General features: G+C 33.4%; 1 protein-coding gene across 1 annotated transcript in view; it reads left to right on the top strand.

The window, feature by feature from the left end:
* The window catches only part of LOC132727601 (uncharacterized), a gene marked incomplete at its 5' end in the record, with an annotated part of 122,209 nt that overhangs the window by 34,215 nt on the left and 65,311 nt on the right, over window positions 1-22,683 (top strand). The window contains 4 exons of the mRNA XM_060713160.1: window positions 3,331-3,380; window positions 5,728-5,886; window positions 7,003-9,436; window positions 17,610-17,752. Of these exons, the coding sequence (XP_060569143.1) occupies window positions 3,331-3,380; window positions 5,728-5,886; window positions 7,003-9,436; window positions 17,610-17,752 (2,786 nt within the window). The remainder of the gene's footprint in view (window positions 1-3,330; window positions 3,381-5,727; window positions 5,887-7,002; window positions 9,437-17,609; window positions 17,753-22,683) is intronic.

The following is a 22,683-nucleotide window of genomic DNA, read 5'->3' as shown; positions in this document are numbered from 1 at the left end:
TAAAACTGATAGAATTCCTTGCAGGGAAGAGGATGTATGTTTACACAAGTGTCAGCTGCATATTTACACAAGTGTTGGCTGTGTGTTTCCACAAGTGTTGGCTGCATGTTAACCCAAGTGTCAGTGGCATGTTTACACAAGTGTTGACTGCATTTGTGTAAGCTGCATGTAACACATTTAGTGTTGGCTGCATGTTCACACAATTGCCGGCTTCATGCTTATATACACAAGTGTCAGCTGCATGTTAGCACATGTGTCTGCTGTATGTTTACACAAGTGTCTGCTGCATAATTACACAAGTGTTGGCAGCATGTTTACACAAGTGTTGGCAGCATGTTTACACAAGTGTTGGCAGCATGTTTACACAAGTGTTGGCAGCATGTTTACACAAGTGTTGGCAGCATGTTTACACAAGTGTCAGCTTCATGTTTACACAAGTGTCACCAACAAGAAGGAAATTTAATGGGGGGAAAATGTCATTTTATAACATTTCTGCTGAGATATCTGTAATTCAGACATTAAAAAATTTTAATTAAAAGCGCATTAGGTCTCAGAAATGTGAATACGATTTTTCCTTCAGAGAATATGCCTTTCTATGTTTTATAATATTTTAATAATTGATTTAAAGTAATGGATGTTAAAAGCATGTTAGATGCTTATCTAATGGAGAAAAACAGTATTGAATGTGAAATGATTTGTCATGGACAAAGAAGAGAAAAGGCAAACCTATGTTTTATATTGAATTAGTTTGAGGCATTGATTTAGAGCATGTTAGATATGCTAACAGGATTGATTGTGAAATAATTTGTCATAAAAGAAAAAAAATGTAGACAATTCTAATAGAGAACAGGCAAACACGTATTTTATATTGTTTAAGTCATTGATTTAGAGCATGTAAGATATGCTAACAGGGTTGAATGTGAAATATTTGTCATAAAAGTAACAAAATATAGACAATTTTAATGGAGAAAAGGCAAACCTGTGTGTTATATTGTTTTAATTATTGATTTAATTTAAGCATTTTGATATGCTTTTAGCATGAAGAAAGCACCTTTGAATGTGAAATAATTTGTCATATAAAAAGAAAGAAAGAACGTAAATAAACTTGTATTTTGTCTTCAATACAAAAAACTGATTAAGTTATTTTAAAAAAGGTCCAGTAGAAAAAGATGGTTTAGCTGATAATAATAACCATTGAGGACAGTGATAAGGAAACTGTAGCATAAATTTGCATTAGTGCATGAACAGCAGAGAAACATTTTTGATCTTTTATGCACAGAAAAAAATATTTTGGACAGTTCATGCAAAATATACTTAAGAAATAATATATCCCAAACTGTGATGTTATTGCTCAATAACATCACTGTTTGGAGTTCGGATGCGGGGAATTATATCACGAGGGCGTAGCCCGAGTGATATAATGATGCGCATCCGAACGACAAACTATGATTTTATCAAGCGATAAAATCACCTATTTGGATTTATTATTTCGATTCTAACACGACATCATCAAATAAATGCTGCCGTTCCTGATAATTAGCTTAATTGCGCCTGATTTGTTTCCATACTTATTTTCAACGCGTCAGCGTCACATTTTTAGTGGTTACGTCACGTGTATAATGATTACGTCACATGTCTAAATATAGAACGTCAAACAGTGATTTTATAGCATAATAACACACACTTTCGGTTCTTCTATGTTCAATAGGGAAAAATGCGGGTCGTGTTAGAATTCTTCTTATAATATGGCCAATATGTATTGATAAGGAAAACTGTAGCAAAAATTTGCATTAAGGATCAAAAGAGAAATATTTCTATCCTTTTTCTAAAGAAAAAAAAAATGCTGCTCTAAATTAAGTGTATTGTTTTGAGACAGATCATGCAAAAAAATGGTTAAGCTTACAATATGGCCAATGTGTATCATTAATATGGAAACTGTAGCATGAATTTGCAAATATATTTGCATATAGGGGAAAAAGAGAGAAAAACATCAGTTGGGTCATTAGTGGGACTGGAAATAGATAATTTGTAGTATACTTTATTGATTTTCTAGGTGCAGAAAAAGTTGCTGTTAATATGATTAGACAGTTCATATAAGACATTATAGGAGCCGCGCCATGACAAAACCAACATCATAAGTGCGTTTGCGACCAGCATGGATCAAGACCAGCCTGCGCAACCGCGCAGTCTGTTCAGGATCCATGCTGTTCGCTTACCAACCCTATTACAAGTAGAGAAACTGATAGCAAACAGCATGGATCCTGATCAGACTGCGCGGATGCACAGTCACTGGTCTGGATCCATGCTGGTCGCAAATGCACTATGTTGGTTTTGTCATGGCATGGCTCATTAATTTGCTACTTTTGAAATCATGAAATTCTAATAAGAATATGTAATTCATCATTTCTTTTCAATGCCAGTGGATTTTGATGAGTAAAAAAAGTATATTCTTAAATTTAGGAGCTTATATGATTTTGATCACTGATGAAATATTGGTTAGGATAAAAAGTAAATTTTCAAAGGAATGGTTTATATAATTTGATTAATGGTAAGAATTTATTATTTCCATGCCAATTGTATATGTCAATATGTTGTCATAGAATTTTAGATAACAAAATCAAGAAGTAAGTTTGTCAACTTTTCATTGAAATGATGTCATCATAATTATATTTCATGATGTTACGTCATAAAATGTATGAAGACATTACTGTATATTAAAGGCACATTATGTCTCAGAAGTCCATATTTTTTAAATTCTTTAAAAATGTTAAACAAGTATTTTATAATTTTAAGTAATGGAATAATTGCATGTTGAAAGGTAGCAAAATGTAAACAAAGTAGTATTTTGACTTCCATATATATAGAAAATAAATCTTTAATACTAACATTTGTGTCTAAAAAAATATCTTTTCTATTATTTAAGATCAAATGTAAATGTCCCCCGCATGTTTTTCATGTATTTGATTTGTGCGATATTGATCAATATTGATCTGCCACAAGACAAAACATCACAGTTTTTTATGACCCTTAATTGTTACGTACACGGTGGTGCGACACGTTTTGCTAATTAGTTTTATCATGGTTTACGACAGAATCTTATCGTGGAACGCGTTACCTCGGTTTATTACGGTGTTTAGCGATATAAGGAGGCTGTTGTTTTTTATAATGATGCGACATTGTTGTTTTTATAGTGATACGGAATGTAACCAGGCATTGTGAATGCTCCTGATGACATCATAACGGGGATGGGGGTGTGGGGGGGGCTCATCAAAGTTAATTTGTCTGTATCTGTTTTATGTAAGTCATTGTTGTTGTGTATTAATATTACAGTTTTACAAAGTCAGCATTTCATGAAAGCTGGGAAATCCAATCAAAAGGCAGTATTTAGTTCTGTTATGAATACCTAATGAAAGATTTAGTTTAATAAACAATATTTTATATTATTGATGTATAACATTTTGTATTCTAGATATTAAAGGAGCTCCATTGAGGTCCATGGCAAAAGCCTAAAAACATATAAAAATTTGAATTTCATATGTAGATTGGCTTGGCACTTAAAACAGATTATTTAGTTATACAAAAGATAATTAAGAAATACTCAGATTTAATAGTATTAAACCTAGACTCATTCAATATCCTCTATATATAAATACACACACGACTATATACAATCAGATTATTGCAAACACATTCCATCCAGTAGTGTTTATTCTGATAAATAATGCATCATTTTTGGAAGTCTGGCGAACATTTTGTTTTGGCTTCGTCATATTAGATGTTATAAATTAATTTCCCTGTCTGGCAGGAAAAACATTTCACAAAATGTTAGTGTTGTTGTTTTCAATAGTAAATAATATTCACCAGACTATTTTTTCATGTCGCCTTGAAAAGGCAAGATAAAGGGGTTCCCCTTAGGCTTGTCTGGAGCATAACTCGGTCACTATAAGTTGGATTGACTCCAAACTTGGTATACATGCTTCTTCTAATAACCCAAAGTGCAATGCACAAGAATCGTTACTCTGCACTTCATAATTTTTGAGTTATTGTCCTTTGTTAATTTTCATACTTTATTTTTGTCCTGGCCATTTCTCCCACACTTTAAAAGTTCTAGTCTAGTATTGCATGTGCTAGCAATATTACCCCCAAAAAAATGAGTCAAATGATAAATGACAGGATAATATTACATGTTGTTATGTTATGCTAAATATCTTAAATGGACTCATCCATCATTCAATCTGGACAAAACCATTAATCATATTCAGGGGAAATATTAAAATAATGTACTGACTGAATAGCAAACACAGTGATGACCATGATCAGATGGCAAGGATGTGCTGAATTTACACATCTGTTCCGTCCGATCATGGTCGGCACAGATCAAGCCTTGATGGACTCAGCATGGATGTGTAGGCTGGCCTAAGGTTTTATAGTAACCCTATACTTGTTGGCGACAACTAATTCTAACCCATGCAACCAGACCAAGATCAGCCGATCTATCTGTGCTTACTGATCATGGTCGACACTGTTCCTTATTCATTATGTACATTATTTTCAAATTTTCCCAAAAAATGATTTTATGGTTATGTCCAGATTGAAAGAAAGACGGGGCTCCTTTCCAAGTGGTTAAGTTTTGATTTTAAATCTCACTGCTGTGGTTAATCCCCCCCCGGGGCTTTTGGGTTCTGGGACGTTAGGAAGTTAATCTACGAAGTCATGGTTAACTTGCAAGTGGTTAAGGGCGGCTTCAAAACCCCCCTGTGGGGGAAATCCCCCAAAGGGACTTTGGATTCCATGTGAGGAAGTTTTTACTGAACATCGGGGGTTATTCGGGAAAGAAACAATTTTAAAATTTAATTTTAAAATGATTGAAAAATTTGGTTTACTTATATGTATTCCAGGGAAGTATTAGATTTTCCGTAATTCTAACCGATTTTTTTTGATCTCATTTTTTTTTTCCGCACTGCATATCAAGGTTTATTATAATGTCTAATGATTTCATATTCCTGTATTTCAGGATTTGTTAAACATGAATTCTTGAGAAGGGATCTTAAATGGTAAATGGCACTGCCATGACGATATCCATGTGCTCCCGGTTACATCGGAAAATGACGGTATAATATTCCTTTATAACCTTGCTTTTATATTTAAATGATTTCAAAGAAAATCGAATTTTACCTTTCAAGCAAAGGTTTTTCAGTACTTGAATACTCTGGGGACGCGGAATATTTTTTGTTTCGATAATTAAAAAAATCGTCTTTCCTGAGTAATCATATTAGGTTTTAATAAATATTAGCACTAACCTGGTTTGATCAAATTCCGTTTTTGAAAGGAAAGATGAGCTAGCTTTGACATCCTTTGACTTGTAGAATATAACTGATAAAATTTCATAAGAAGCTAATTTCATAATTAAAAATATGCCACCTTCATTTATATATTTTAACATGACGTCATATACTATGTACATAGTGTAAAGACACGCTTAAAGAAAAAGATGACTCTTTTCACTTTAAACAGTCTTTATTTTTGATATGTGATATATAGAATATCAAAGTCTTGTAAACACTGAATATATTGAACTCGTTAAATATAATAATTATGCCCGCCTGAGGCTCGTATAATATAATTTTATTCCACTTGTTCAGTAAATTCAGTATTGAACTTTTTTTGCACGCATTCAATATTCTCTTATTGAATTTACATGCATTTAACATCCTCTATATATTGTAGGAGCTACTTAATAGAGAGAATTTTAAGAAGGACCTGGATGATTTCTGCGAGAAACAGAGCTGTGACGTGGTGGTCATCATGACCTTGGTAAACAATGACGAGGGTAAACCAGAAAGACAGATTGCCGTTTATTCTAAAAATAGAATTTTTCGAGACCAGGTATATAATTATTTTGTTGGTTTTGTTTGTATGGTTTTTACACCAAATTTAAATGCATCTTTGGTCATATCATAGTGGTCAGTCCAGCTTACTGGCTTTCCTGGATAACTAACCAGTAATTACCAATTTTTCCGGAAATGACCGACCACTAATCCCACATGATTGCTTAATCAGCAATGGGAGACAAATGACCATAAGACTCAAAGTCTGAGATCATTAGACTGATCCGGAATTAAGAATATTTTGGGTTTTTCCAAGCTAATCCGGGGGTACAAACGAACTTTTACACTTACAGCTTGGAAAACATTACAACAGGTTGACTAATCAATCGTGACCAGTATTGCACTGCAAAGCTATAACAGAAAAAGTTTGTTCGTACTGGGGATAAGTTTAGAAAATCCCACATTTAACAAGTTCTGGATAACATCTATTGTCATGTAGAAATTATTTGGTTTCACCCACGAATCAAACTGGTAACCCTTAGGTGGGACTGACTGCCGAGATACAACCAAAATGTACTTTAAAATCTGCTAAAAAAATCAACCAAACATACAATACTGGGTTCACTATTAGTGTGTCAAACCTGTTTCATAAAAGAAAAGCAAGTTTCATTTTCATTTTTTTGTCAGAACCACTTACATAGATATATTTGCTCTTTTGAAGTCAACGAATAATGAAAATGGCCAATAAAAAATGCAATTTCTACCTCCTTGAGTAAAATCTCCCAAGGGGCTTAATACAAGAGAAAATAGTAAACTCTTGAAAGATAACCTTTGTCATAAAAGTTGACATAAAAGTGAAAAAGAATTCCCACTGGGTTAGTTATTCAGATTTCATAATAATTCTTATCTAACATACTAATATGATGTAGGGGAATTTATACTCTGTCACAAAAAGTCATATTGGTTGAAAAAAGAGAAGGTTTTGCAGTGCAACACTCTTTGAGAAACAAACAATTTAATTGCGGAGAGATGTTGCTCTAAAGCTGTATAATAATGTAGTATAATTGTCCGCAACCATCTGTCCGTCCATTACACTTTCATGTCCGGTCCATAACTTTGGAACGCTGTAAAATAAAACATAATAAAATTTACAAGATTAAATATATTATTTCAGATATCTGACACCATGGACAACTCTGAGGACATTGATCTAGGGCTCGAACTATTATACCCACCATTTGAGGACATTTCAGTTTTTACACAGAATAATGTACAGGCTTCAAGGAAAAAGGTGATGCCAATCCTGAAGTCATTTCTCCATGGTGACATCACGCCTGATGTTTCCAGCAAAGATTTTGTAACGCAGCATTCTGTTGCCATGGCAACGGAAGGATTCAGTCATCTTGAAGTGGGTGAATCTGAAACTGTACCTGAAGAGACTGAGACAGAAAATCGTGTGAAATTCACGATTGAATCCTTGGAAAGGAGTTCAACGGACGAAGAGTTAGTGCCAGTTGAAGGTTTCGGGGAAAGTTATAAAAACTATGATTCTGTGGATTTGGATAGTTCTGGCAGTATTGGGGTTAAAAACACTGTCCACGTGCAGCAGATCCCGCATGATTTCGATCTTTCAATTAAAAGTGGTACCGCAGACAGTAACAAAACGTCACGAAATACCCAGAATCCTTTTGGAGATTTACCGTCGTCTGATTTCAATTCAGCTTTGTTGTCATCTGCTCATTCTAGTAACATTTTTGATCTTGGAATATCTGATAGTGAACTTGTTGACCCTTTTAGTTCAGTTGAAGATTCTGCAAATCCAGATTCTGTAGTAAATAGCCCAAAGACGAATATATTAGGTAAAAGTAGTGAAAATGAAACAAAATCACTTGACATAAGTGAAGATGTGGAACCACATGTTAATGAACTGAGTGAACTTGAAGGAAATAGTGAAAACCAAATTATTTCTTGTGATACTGGAAATCCAATAGTTAAAGAAGCTTCAGTGAATGAAGATGATGAAATATATGCTCAAAATGGAAATCCTTTTTTAAGTGATGATTCTGATAGGTCAGAACAGGTTGTGAACTTTCAGTTGAGTGAGTATGGTGAGGATGGTAATGCAGCTGACGATTTTTTCAATACGAATGACAATAATGCCAATAAGTTTGGCGCTGTTAACTTTCTAGATGTGAATACGCTAAGGATTGATCATCCGCCGGCACGGAAATCAGCGAGTCTGATTGTCGAGTGTGACGATAAATCGCAGGCTGATGATTTAGCTGAACTTGAAGAATCGGAACTCTTTGATAAAATGAATACACCGGGTCATTCCGGTGAAAATAGTCCATTTGCAATGTCCGGTTTGAACTCCCCTTTTATCAATTCTGGCACTGGCACCCCTTTTGAGTTACCATCGAATTACCATTCCAGAACGACGTCTGAATCCGGTTTCCCCGACATTGCGCCGCCTCCAAATAGTTTAATGGATACTGGTTTCAGTGAAGATGATACAGACAGACGGTTGCCGAGTTTCAATAGTGCGGAAATGGTTGACCGTATTCAGCAGAAAAAAGCTTCTCTAGGAGGGGGTCAAGGTCTTTTCGATCTGGATGAAAAAGCTGAAGAGTCGAGTACTCCGTACACACCTCAGAATAGTTACCGTGAAGAAGGATTGTTCATGCGAGATAATAGTCTTCCTAACCTGATGGATTCCGATTTTGTTGAAAAAGTTCAACAGAAAAGAAATTCTCTTTCAGCTAATCTTCTATCCTCGGACACTAATGAGAAGACAGAAGTTAAAGTCTCCTCAACAAATCCCTTCGGAGATTTTACTGATGCTACAATTGTATCAAATGTGCCATCTTCCAATCCCTTCTTTCAAACCAACGAGCAAAGTTTAGAATTTGATCCATTCGGACCCATAGGAACATCTACTGATGAAGACAGCGAAGTTGTGCAAGGTGGTGCATCTAATCAGGATTTTATGGGAGATTTAAGTGAATTTAAACCAACTGGTGAAGTTACTGCTACAAATGAAGACATTTTGGATATATTTGGTGATTCAAGCACAAACAAAACAGAAACTCTTGTAGAAAATCAAACCAGTTCTCAAGATTGGTTTGGTTTTTCAAGCTTTGATGAACCGACTGAGTCTAAACCGGACCATACTTTGAATCCTTTTCTCGCAGAGTTTGAAAACAATGCACAGACTGATCAAGATGCTTTAACTGAACCTGTCGATAAAAATGTAGACACAAGAACTAACTTGTCTATTGAAACTAGTGAATTTATTGACCAGCCAGTTGAAACAAATGAAATTAACGACCAGTCTGTTGAAAGTAGAGAAAATGGTGACCAGTCTGTTAATACTAATGAAATTATTGACCAATCAACATTGAAAGCACTGAATGACTCAGCAAATTTGGAAGCAGCTGACACTGTCTCAGAAGCGTTAGCAAGGGAGATAATTCATAATGCCATAGAAACGTTTCCTGACTTGTCCAATCCTTTACTTGCGACAGAAATGATGCAGAGAAATGATGCTGATTGGACAGAACAAGGTTCCGGGGATTCTGGGATAGGTTCTGCCGGATCTCCACAACAAGGTATGTTTTATGCTTATTTTTAAAGATTGTTTATTCAAAGCACATACTGCAGTAAAGAATTGACACCAACATGGAGGCGTTCTGCTTTAAATTTTCATGGTTTTATATCATAAAAATGATGCTCAAATTAAGATTTGTCAATTTTGTAAGTTCCAAAAAGCAATATTCATAAAGGTATTACGGAATTTAACATTTCATGTAAATAAAGGGAGGTAATAAAAAATTTATTTTCATTAAAGTCTAAGTCAAATTTTTCATTTAGAAATGAATGCATATATTTTAATGATTGCATATAATATGTACAAATATTTGCAGTACATATTTTACATATTCTTCGATGTCTGAAAAATGTTTTATAAGCATAATTATATAGATATATATAATTTCACGCCACTCAACTACGACATACAGGATCTTTTAAGATGTTGGTTTCATAGTAAAATCAGAGATCGAAAATCCCACTTGTCTACTTGTAATTACTAGCAGAATTTAATAGAACTCGATGCAGACCGAGTAGAAATATGTTGCCTGCACATTGGATTAAGAAGCTACTCGTCCTGCAGCACAAGTGACTCTGAAAATATTTTCGATGCCTGAAAATTGGTGACAAATCATTGGATGTCAGGGACAATCAGTGATATCTGCTACAGGATTATGATGACATTTGTCAGAGCTCGTTAGTTAATTGATGGTTATCAACGGCTTTAATCATGACTGCCTGATTCTTGTAAAATCAATATCACTAAGATGCTGTGTATTTTTGGAAAAAGGCAAAACCTTTGTCCTTGATGTCCTGAGATAGGAAGATAAAATTTCTCATACAATGTAAATGATATTCATAAAGGATATTGAATGAGTGTAGGTTTAATACTGAATTTACTAAAGTGAACATATAGGTCAACATTGGGCACTTTTTCCATAACTATTTCAAATATTGATAAAAAAAAGCAATAGAAATATACCATTTGGATATTCTTATGGAATGTTACTTGAAAACAAAAAATGATGTGAATGTTTTATGTGATGCCATAGAATGAAAATTTTTATGATGAATGATAATATTTTGTTATAGAACATTTTATTATTGACTATATAAATATATTAAATATCCCATCATGTATATCACACTTGCCAACATTACTTTCAAGTATAATTCTTTCGCAATTTGTTGTTATGTCTAATACTAAATACTTTAAAGGTAACTATTCATTGTATCACAGACCTTTCATTATAGACCAGTTCACTTTAAACAAGTTGTTTTTAGATAAGATTATATTATGTGAGCCTCTGGTGAGCATTATAGTGTTTTATTCAATGAGTTCAATGAATTTAGTAATAAAACTACATAATTATAATATTTACTACGGAGTAGTGGCGACATATAGGGATCACTTCTCCGTCGTCTGTCTGTCCGTCTGTCTGTCTGTCCGTCCGTCCGTCACAAAACTTGTCCGGACTACTTCTCATAAACTACTGGTGCAATTTCATCCAAACTTTACTGGAATGATCAGTACCAAGTCTAGTTGTGCATATTGTCAGCATTTTCCGGTTCAATGATTTTTGTCAGAGTTATGGCCCTTTAATAATTTTTAATTTTAAAGTTTGTCCCGACTACTTCTCTTATACCACTAATGCAATTTCAATGAAACTTTACAGGATTGATCTGTAGCTCAAGTCCTTGCGCATATTGCACGGGTTTTCCGGTTGAATGATTTTTGGCTGAGTTATGGCCCTTTGATAAAAAGGTTTCTTTTTCTGTGTGTTGCCAGATACACAAAAGCTTGTCCGGACTACTCCTCATAAACTACTAGTGCAATTTCATCCAAACTTTACAGGAATGATCAGAACCATGTCTAGTTGTGCATATTGTCAGCATTTTCCGGTTCAATGATTTATGTTTGAGTTATGGCCCTTTAATAATTTTTATTTTTAAAGTTTGTCCGGACTACTTCTCTTATACCACTAATGCAATTTCAATGAAACTTTACAGGATTGATCTGTAGCTCAAGTCCTTGCGCATATTGCACGGGTTTTCCGGTTGAATGATTTTTGGCCGAGTTATGGCCCTTTGATAAAAAGGTGTTTTTTTTCTGTGTGTTGCCAGATACACAAAAGCTTGTCCGGACTACTCCTCATAAACTACTGGTGCAATTTCATTCAAACTTTACAGGAATGATCAGTACCAAGTCTAGTTGTGCACTGTCCGTCTGTCACAAAATTTGTCCCAACATGAAATTGGCCATCATGAGGCGACACATGTGATTACTGATCGCTCTTGTATTTATCACATATCCAAAATAAGAAATGTTTACAGTAAAAATAGAATCACTTTTTCATTGACACTGCTGACTTTTAGCTTGTCTTTATGCTATGTTTGACGTCACGTCAGAATATATGCACAACCTTGCAGTATTGTTTTTACGGAGTGGCAAAAGCGGCATCGGTATGTGTTAATGATAATATATTTTTGTCTAAGATAAAAGGTAAATTTTTTCAGGTATAAAATTATATATATTTTTTTGCCTCAGATATAAGATAAAAAAAATTTATTCATTAATCAAAAGACCAATCCAGATTGAAGGAAATGAGGAAATCTTTTTTGTCAGTTGAGCTTGATTTTCATGAGAGGAATTCATTTTAATAAAATGGCAGTTCATATATATAGCAAAGAAACATTGTGATTACCTCAGTAGCATAAGTTGGATCAAAATAAATACAAATAAGGAACATTTTGTTCTGTTTACGTACAATTTTCTTGTTTGTTAAATAAATATTGTTCGACTCTCTAATAAGAATCAACCATTGAATTAAATAAAACTCTATTTTATGTGAATAGATTTTATCGAAATATTTCATTTTACCCTTTGAAATTCAAGATAAGACATTTGCATATTTTTAACCAGGAAATTTTTTTGTTGTTATTAGATTGGTGAATTTCGGTGGGCATTTTCGTCGTAAATAATTTCATTTGTGTGCTATTCCTCCTACATTTCTCATTACATTTTAATCTATCTTTCACAGAATAATTTTCATTAAGTGCCTTAAATTGTCCCGATTTTATTACTTGATTGTGGAATCTTATAGGTCACCCCATCATGAAATGCCTAAGCGTACAATTGTTAAAGGGACTCCACTGTGGGTTTTTTTTTACATGACGGGACTGAAAAAAAATTCTTTTGAGATTTTTATATAATTTGATGTAGGTCTATACTACTATAACTTGGTGGCGCGATAGCTCAGTTGATGAGACCACTGACAGTCACTCCTGAGGTCCTGGGTTCAATCCTGGGTAAAATCCTTTTTTCAGAGACACTTTCAGTGTTTTCCACCTACCTAGAGATGTACTAGTAAGAAATCCAGGTAACCATAGCATGTATCAGTGCTATACACTGGGCATGTAAAAGAACTAAGGTGTCTATTCAATATAAGCTAGGGACTCAGGTTCCTGGATTCCCTTGTATCTCAAAGCTGTCTCTCAATTCAATGTATACCTGCTTAGTGTAATTGTAAAATGATTTTGAAGCAGTATTATGTATCTGTGCATGACTTATGTGTGAAATGTCAGATCATTCATTCATTCCGTTTTTAGAGAATAACTATTTTTATCATTTAAATGCTTTTAACTGAAGTCTGACTTACCAATTTAAGTTAATTCTGCATGTATTTCATCATCATCATTTTCATATTTTTCTGTTTTTTGGCTCCAGTTGATCTTTGTAAAATTTTCAAATTTTATGTCTTTTAGGCTTTTGGACCTCAGTGGAGTCCCTTAAAAATTTTCTCTTGGGCAATATAGTCTGACAAAAAATCTTTTACACTAGTTATGTAGGAGTTATTTCCCCTTGATACTCAAATTTCCTTTTTTCTTTGGAATTAGAAACTGTCATAATATCTATGTTCAACATGCTTTAAAACAAATCAAACAGAATCCATTTATTTAAATCCTGTTTATTTCAAGGACAAGGTCAAAAAAATCAATTGCAGCACTATTTAACATTTCATAACCCAATTTGTTCCGGTTGAATTAGAGCAAATTGTTTTCCATTTTAAACAGTGGTCTCTAATTTCAAAATTGATTTATAACTTAATTACTAATTGAATTAAATAGCATTCATGAATGATGTAATTTGTTTACTTTGGTTTTTGTCAGAGAGTTCACAAAAGTACTGTTCAAACCACTTACCTCTCACTGTTACGGTTCGAATCCCTACATGGACTCTGGATTCTTTTATTTGAGGCAGCTATCCAGCTAGCTAACGGAACGTTGTTGGTTCTACTCAGGTGCCCATTTGTGCCTGAAATAACGATGGAAGAGCACCTAAGGTCTTCCTCTACCAGTAAAGCTGAACATCGCCATATGACATAAAACCCAATCCAACAAACACGATAGTACTGTAGCTTGATGAATATTTAACCTATTAAAGAAATATTTTTTTGGGTGCGATAATAACTTTTTTTGTGCTATCAGTGTTAGGCCAGGCCAGCTTCCACGTCTGTGCAGCGTGACCTACATATTGTGGCACAGTAATTCAGGTTGTTGACTTAAAACCACTTGCCCTTAACTGTTGTGGGTTTGAATCCCGCCAAGGACTTTTGGATTCTTTCATGTGAGGAAGCTATCCAGCTAGCTTTCTTTGAAAAGTCAGGTTCTAGTCAGGTGCCCTAATGCAAAGATGGGCACTTAAGGTCGTTTCCCACTAGAAAAGCTGAAAAGTCGTCAAAAAAAATGATCTCTACTGTGTTGGTGCAACATAAAACCCATTCAAATAAAAAACAATACAAAAAAAACAATTGCATATAATATTGTAAATATGTCATTCTTTATTGTCATCTATTTAATTTTCATGAATAGAAATAGTAGTTCTAAAGTACCGGTAATTGCAGAAAAAATCTGATCCTGCATTACCTTTTAATCAATAATGGATAGTTCTAAATTCGAAGCAGGGTAAATCCATTGAGAAAAAAACAATTTGATCCTACATTACCTTTTAATCAATAATGGATAGTTCCAAAATCGAGCAGGGAAAATCCATTAAGAAAAAAACAATTTGATCCTGCATTACCCTTTAATCAATAATGGATAGTTCTAAATTCAAAGCAGGGAAAATCCATTGAGAAAAAAACAATTTGATCCTGCATTACCTTTTAATCAATAATGGATAGTTCTAAATTCAAAGCAGGGAAAATCCATTATGATAAAGGTTAATGAACAGATAATGCTAATGTGCGACAACGACGATGACAGAGTGCAACAAACATTTGATGTGTTCCTTAATTATTGATTTATATATACAACTGTGGTTAAGACTAAATTGTAATTGAAAATTTTAAATGCATTTAAAATTGGTGATGTGTTCGCACCTCGAGGGGATAAAATAAACGTTAAAATTAACCAAGCCAGGAAGTGTATATGTGTATGTCTATATACGATGTTAATAAATAATTCATTGGTGTTTGAGTATGTACTGACTGTGTTCACTAAATCCTGTAACATAACAAATATAGGGAAGTAACTACTTGATGATATATACGTATATTCAACTGATTTTTCTGACCATCTTTATTGTTTTTGTTGCTCGTAAATAAGCATCTATATATGGAATATTTATATGTGTATTCTTCTGTAATTGGATAGTTTGTTTGTAAAAAATATTTCTTTAAGGTATGTAACTTTGATGTTTGCTTTTTGTTGTTGTTTTTTTTTCACCGTTGAAAACAAATGTATTGATCCTTTTATAGCATGCAGCAGAAGTGCTATTTATAGAAATGTTTCTTACTTTCGTTACTTGCCTGCAACCAGTGCAGTACTTATTTTGAAAATTTCCATAAGATTGATGAAAGTTTTGGTCCTCGATGAAAGATGGACAAGTACAGTTAAGATATTTAGCTTGATTAGCAATATGCATGTTCCATAGTTAAGGTGAAATACTCCTCACAGGAATCGGTAAAACATGTGCAGGTAGCCTCTATTCTATGAAAATTTATCTCAAAAAGAGGCCTCTGTGGCCAAGTGGTTACGGTCATGGAGTTCACACCACTTGTACTTTACTGCTGTGGGTTCGAATCCAGTAACTGACTGTGAGGAAGTTATCCAGGTAGCGTACGGAAGGTTGTAGGTTCTATACTCGGGTGCTCACTTGTACCTGAAATAATGCATGGAGGGCAACTTAGGTCTTCCTACACCAGTAAAGCTGAAAAGTGAAATACTCCTTACAGGAATCGTTAAAACATTTGCAGGTGGCCTCTATTCTATGAAAAATTTATCTCAAAAAGAAGCATCTGTGGCCGTGTGGTTACGGTCATGGACTTCAACCCACTTGCCCCGTTCAAATCCAGTAACTGACTGTGAGGGAGCTCTCCAGGTAGAGTATGGAAGGTATAGGCTCTATACTCAGGTACCATGACTTGTGCATGACATAATGCATGTAGTGGTACCTGAGATCTTCCTACACCAGTAAAGTTGCCACTTGACCATTATTACATTGTTCATGTGACTTAAAACCCAGCAAAAAAGAACAAAACAAAAAATGCAAAGTTGCCACTTGACCATTATTACATTGTTCATGTGACTTAAAACCCAGCAAAAAAGAACAAAACAAAAAAATGCATGAATTAAGGAATTCTTTTAAACGTATCTTTATAATTAAAATTTTTAATAATTAAGACTTTTGACAGGTTAAATGAGTTTTATGATAAAATAATTGCTATAAAAGACCTTTAAGTTATATGACACAAAGCAGTTCATGTTATATAAGCTTACAGTCATCTTTACTGGGCCATATAACTTGTCAAAAGTCCATATAAGTAATATTATACTGGAGGCAAAGGAAAGTTAATACTACAACTAGAGGTCAAAAGGTCAATTATACAGCTTGAGCAACCTTTAATTAATTAAGTTATAGGTTGTATACTTTCAGTACCATTGATTTTTTTGTCCATTCAAATGTGATGTTTTCAGATGATAATGTCTGAATCCTAGAAATAATGTCTGATTAAGCTTCTAATTATAAATGATGCCAATATAAAGTCTGGTCAGTCCTGTGCAGCCAGACCAGATTGCGTATATTTGGCTGCTAGAGATGCTGAAATCCCCTATAATAACAACATCCAAAAATTAAAGTCGGAGAAGTCTGCAAAACAATGTTAGCAGGGTTTAGATTAAAACAGCCAATAAATATGGTTTGTAAATGAGATATATTAACTGTAGCTAATAAAGTTTTGAACATTAAAGACAAAATTAACAGACTTATGGCATATACCTGACTAAGCTAAATATCTAAAATGGACTTGTCCATTTTTTCAATCTGGACAAAACCATTCATTGTTTGTAGGGTAAATTTCAATTAATAGCGAACAGTGTTGACCATGATCAGGGAGCACAAATAGATGGACTGATCTTGGTCTGATTGCGTAGGTAGAATCAGTTGCCACCATCAGAGTAAGGCTCAATATAAAAAGCCAGGGCATAAGCCTGCACATCCATGTATGATTATATATTTACATGATAGGACCAAAAGGCGAAGCTAATAATATATTGCATGAATAGTTTTACATTAAAGGACAAAAAGGCAGAGCTAATAATATACTGTATGAATATATTTACATTATCAGACCAAAAGGCTGAGCTAATTATTTTTTCTGTATGAATATATCTATCAAAGGACCAAAAGGTGGAGCTAATAATATACTGTATGAATATATTTGCATTATAGGAGGAGCTAATGATAAACTGTATGAATATATTTACATAATAGGAGGAGCTAAAGATGTACTGTCTGAATATATTTACATTATAAGACAAAAAAGCGGAGCTAATAATATACTGTATGAATATATTTACATTATCGGGCCAAAAGGCTGAGCTAATTATTTTTTCTGTATGAATATATCTACATTATTATAGGACCAAAAGGTGGAGATAATAATATACTGTATGAATATATTTGCATTATAGGAGGAGCTAATAATATACTGTATGAATATATTTACATAATAGTAGGAGCTAATAATATATTGTAAGAATATATTTGCATTATAGGAGGAGCCAATAGCATACTGTATGCATATATTTACATAATAGGAGGAGCTAAAGATGTACTGTCTGAATATATTAACATTATATGGACAAAAAGGCGGAGCTAATAATGTACTGTATAATATATTTACATTATAGGACCAAAAGGTGGAGCCAGGAAGTTGAACCATGATTATTCAGTAGAGACGGAGTATTTACCCAGTATGGATCCCCTTCATGGCAGCCTTAATATAACCTCGACATCTGACACCCGCAGTATAGAAACAGACGCTGACAAAGAGGTGAGAATCTGGATTTTTGTTTTCCTATTTAACTTATTATGAATGATACCTGTAAAATTCAGTTTCCTTACCACTGTAAAATTCAGTTTCCTTACCACTGTAAAATTCAGTTTCCTTACCACATTATTAGGATTTCAAAGCGGCTTCTGGTACGAACCAGAATATCTAGCTCGAGGGTTTTTCTTTACGGCGGTAACAAGGCTCTTTGGAAAGCTTGATATTACTGTCTGTGACAACAGCTTGTGTTTGATTCTTTGTCTTGCATATTACATATTTAAATGACATTTTGAAAAAAAAATTAGGAAATTAAAAGTTTATTTTCCTTATAGAAGCGTATGAATTTACAACTTTATTCATAATGACAAATGATGTCATGCCATTCATTCATAAAAGGCCCGATGGGAATGACGTCATTTAAAACATGTGACTTGTCTTATATAGGGGGGATGTAAGACAAGTTTTTCTAGCACCTGTGTAAACAGCATTATATGCAAGAATACAATATATATTCCAGTTCATTATGAATTAACAGCTATATCATTGGATTCATTGGTTGCATGTACTGTGTGCTGGTATTGGCATCTGCAAGAGATTTTCACTTATAACTTGTGCCAAAGGGATGTTACTCTGCCATTACTATATAATAGCTTGCAAACTGGATTGTTTCCCTTGTTATTTATAAAACTTGCATGTTTGGTTGGAAATCAATGGAATGGCATGTGGGGAAACGCTTGAAATGAAGTTTTTATTATTTATTTGTTTTTGTTGTGGTGTTTTTTTTCCTGCTTGCATTGTTTTGAGGTTCGAAAACAGTCAATACTGAAATTGTATCATGATTTACTAAAATCGTTTAGTAATTTGAATAAGGAAGAAAATGGCCATTGTGAATGCATATTTTGTGTGACTTACCATAAAATGCTCGTTAGTTTAAATCACTTTAAGTTTGATTTTAAACCGATAAAATTATTCATTTATTTATTTTATGCAAAACAAAAAAAAGATTATATTTGATGATTCCAGGTGAGTGTATGTTTTGCTATGAATTTTGTGTCTATCTAAAAAAAACAAACAAACTTGCCTGGACAATATGGTGTATATCTGTGCTAGGTCATTGTGGTGCTTTTGTTTATGCTGCAAAATAGCAGGAGAATATGTTCAACTTTCAGGCATGTCATAAATGCTAATGTCAAAGTCCCTACTTACCCCTGGGCGGGGAGTTGGGGTGGCAATTCAGCTCACAATTGACTTCTGCATTAGTTTTTTAAAAAAAATTGGGCGTGGGTGGGGTGTTGGATAGAATCTGAGGATTGTGATACATTTGAGTAGTGACTGTAATTTATGTGTAATTATTATAATTATACTGATTATTTTCAGATTTAGAATTTGTTTTTATTTTGATCATCTCAAGGTATATGTTTGGCTTTGATTTTCATTTTCTGCGTGCTAGTTGGGAGATCTCCGTAGTTTCACATGTAATGTAATTACTCAGCTATAAGACTGGACCACTTATAAGACAGGGGTCTTAATTTGGACCATTAATAAGATGGGGGTCTTAATTTGGACCACTTAATCAGATAGGGGTCTTAATTTTACACAAAAAATGTTTGTAATGTAAGATAAAAGATTTTAGATATTTGATCATTCGTCATTCATCTGAATGGGTGTTAATTATATTTGAAATGTGACAGGCAATGTATGTGACATTCTTTCACAACTCAGAGATCTCCCAAAATGCATTTTATCTAATGGAGTCAGCATTAAGTTTATAACTTACTTAAAATTTAAATTTTTTATCTCTTGAACTTAATTGGCAGGACAAAACTCATTTTTTGGTGACATCTAGGTGGTCTGTCCACCTAATTGTCCTGGAGTACAAACCAGCAATTACAAATTTCTGTACATGGGACATTAATTCACTGAATCAGCTGTGACAGACAAGTGACCATTAGATTCAATGTCCGAGAACTTTCATCACAGAGAAATTTTTTAACCTTGCTAAAGGATATAACCAGCGACCCCTTGATTGCAAAACCGATGATCTTCCTATTTAACTTTGCAAAATGATACATTGTTATTTTCAGAAAAAAATGAATTAAGCGTGTTTAAGAAATATTGTTAGGCAAGCCTTGATTATAGAAGTTTATATATGATAAAAATTTCATGAAAATATCTCTATAAATGATGTATAAATGATATATGTACATGTATGTGAACAGTTTGAAATTTCCTGACATAATTGCCAATCTTTAAGTTAATTTAACAGTTTGCATCGATGTCAAGAAAACAGGAAAATTGTCATTAATCTTATTTGGTCAAATTTAAAAAAAAATTTTTAGAATGCTTGCACTTGACAAGCTGCCAGGAAACTCGGATACTTTTCTTATACCAAGGCTAATAATATGATGGATCCCAGCACATCTATTCATTTTCAGCTTCTCTCAAGTGATGTATTGCTAGTACTCGCTAAAATTTTCTCGAGACAAAATTTTAAAAAAGGAAACAAAACTGCAGAGAGAGAAAGAGAGACTTGTTCTGTATGAAGTAGATTGAATTAGTATAGATTTCCCGTATATGATATATCTAAAAGCCAAGCTAAAGCCACTAATGGCATTTCTACAAATAAACATTTTTTCCGAGTCGTGTCTCAAAATGTGATATAATTGACTCTATTTGCGGAACATGGTCTTTCCTAGCGATAACTATGACGCGTATAATGGACGACTACAAAAATCTCATATGACAAAGCATTTGGCTTTTACGTAGTAAATGAATACAACAATATGTTAAAGTAAGGTTCTTGATGCATTGATTTCTTTTAAAACAACTATAAGAGATCACTCAGAAAGAAAACACGTAATTTCTTTGGTGGATTTTTTTCTGTTTTTTTTGGTTTTTGTTTTTTTTTTAAGTTTTTTGAAAAATTAATGGATTATTAAAGACAAAGGAAACATTCCTTAAAGGTATTTCTCACATCAATATTTATTGATATATCATCACTTTATTGCAGTAACAGATTAACTCCTGTTATATTTTAAAAGGACTTAAACCATTATTGCACTAAGGTGACGTTATAGAGGATATCTGTTTTATGTTTGTGAATATCGACTACCGCATATCTCACTTAGAGAAGTGAAAATTTTTAATATTTTCGAGAACAAGAGGTGAAAATATTATTTATAAAACATCTCAATTGAAATGGAAATATGGAGATTTCACCATACTCAAGAAAAAGAAAAAAAGTTTTTGTTTTTTTTAGGTATTTAGTAGTTTTTGCATTTTAATTAGTCAGACATTACTGGGAAAAAATAGTGCAAAATGATGTTAAGTATTATGAAATAGAAAAAAAAAACAGAATTCCTAAATAGTGCCCACCCACTTGTGGCTGAGGGGTTGCTTTTTCGTGTTAAGACATCAGAATTTGCTGCCACGTTCATCCATGTTTGATCTTAAGAAGCATCTTATGGGTTTGAATTACTGGAGTCTATACCTCTATGACCTTAAGGTTAGCCAAATCATCCTGTTTCGACAGCATATGGCATAAATTGTTTTGCAGTGCGGTAAAACCAACAAAATAAAATAAAGAGCATTAAAAATGGTAAAATTGAAAGTGCCATTAACAAAAATACTTTGTATGTAAATTGTGATTTGTATTAAGTGCTAATTGGCTTTGAAATAGAAGTATTAGCTCAATGGAAGAGTATCAGAATCATACATGTGAACTTTTTTCAATGATCAAGTGGGAGATTTTTCTTTAAAAAGAGGGAGATTTTAGAATTTGCAATAAACAAAGAAGGAAGTTCTGAAATCAAAAATAGGTAGATTTCTTTAATTTGTGAAAATACCCCTTATTTTAAGAAAAATCTTTGAAAATATGGCTGCAGGAAGTGGTAGTCTCCCGCTAAAAGTGGGAGAGTTCACATGTATGCAGATTTGTTATCCAGGGGTCGTGGGTTCAATCTTCGGGCAAGTTGAAATTTCTCTGTGACAAATGATCTCTGGACATTGAGACGAATGGTTATTGGTCTCTTATCCCTGATTCAGGAATGATGTATAGATAGTAGTAGGTCACATGTGGAGAAGTTGTTAATACAATTGTATTTAAAGTTCATATGTGTATTTGCAATTGGTTAATATCATTCCTTCACACAGATATGTATGTTAAGTCACAATGGTATATAGATGGTATTTTCATTTTCTTTGGGACTGTATTAGGAGACTACCTGTCATATGTGACCCTTGGAAGGTCTAGATTGTTAATGGTTAGTTATGTAAAACATAAATGAAATGTATTTTTCATACCAACTTGATGAAAGGCCCATTATGATTTGATTTTATTTCTCAAAAGTTTTTTTTTTAATTTTGGTGTACATTCATTATAGTATTCAAAAAATTATTCATTAGTCACTCATTAGCCATTAGGCCTGAACCATCTTTTTCACAGATTGCTCTTTGGCAATAAGTACAGTTATATTGGACTTACTGCCAATACATGTATTTTATAAATATGTGTTTAAAAATGTAGAAAATAACAAAAAATTTATAATGGTAAATTGAAATAGAAAGAGGACTAATACTTTATATTTCACTTAGTTTCAAACTGTGTGGTTTGACTTTCATTTCTTTGATGTATTTTAGTTTTCAAAAGCATGAAATAAACATTTTATATGAGGGAAATGCTGGCTCCAGTAGATAAAGTGCATGTTTTCAATACTTACATAGTTTCCTACTTTTTAAGAGGTGCGGGTATAGTTATTAATAGGTAACTGTTTACTTATAAATACTAACTGCTTTTCATTTCTATGCTAATATGATTTTCTAATTATTCATATTCATCCTTTCATTGCTTGTGTATCATATTGTAGATAAAATAGATAAAATTTAGATACACCCCTCTGAGTGCATCATTTTAGGTTTGAATCCCAACAGGGACT

The sequence above is a fragment of the Ruditapes philippinarum genome, unplaced genomic scaffold, assembly GCF_026571515.1.
Source record: "Ruditapes philippinarum isolate M1 unplaced genomic scaffold, ASM2657151v2 ctg3653_1_1_1_1, whole genome shotgun sequence".
Lineage (NCBI taxonomy): Eukaryota > Metazoa > Mollusca > Bivalvia > Venerida > Veneridae > Ruditapes > Ruditapes philippinarum.
Note: the sequence above shows the minus strand (reverse complement) of the source record. Positions and strands in the feature narration are given on the sequence as shown.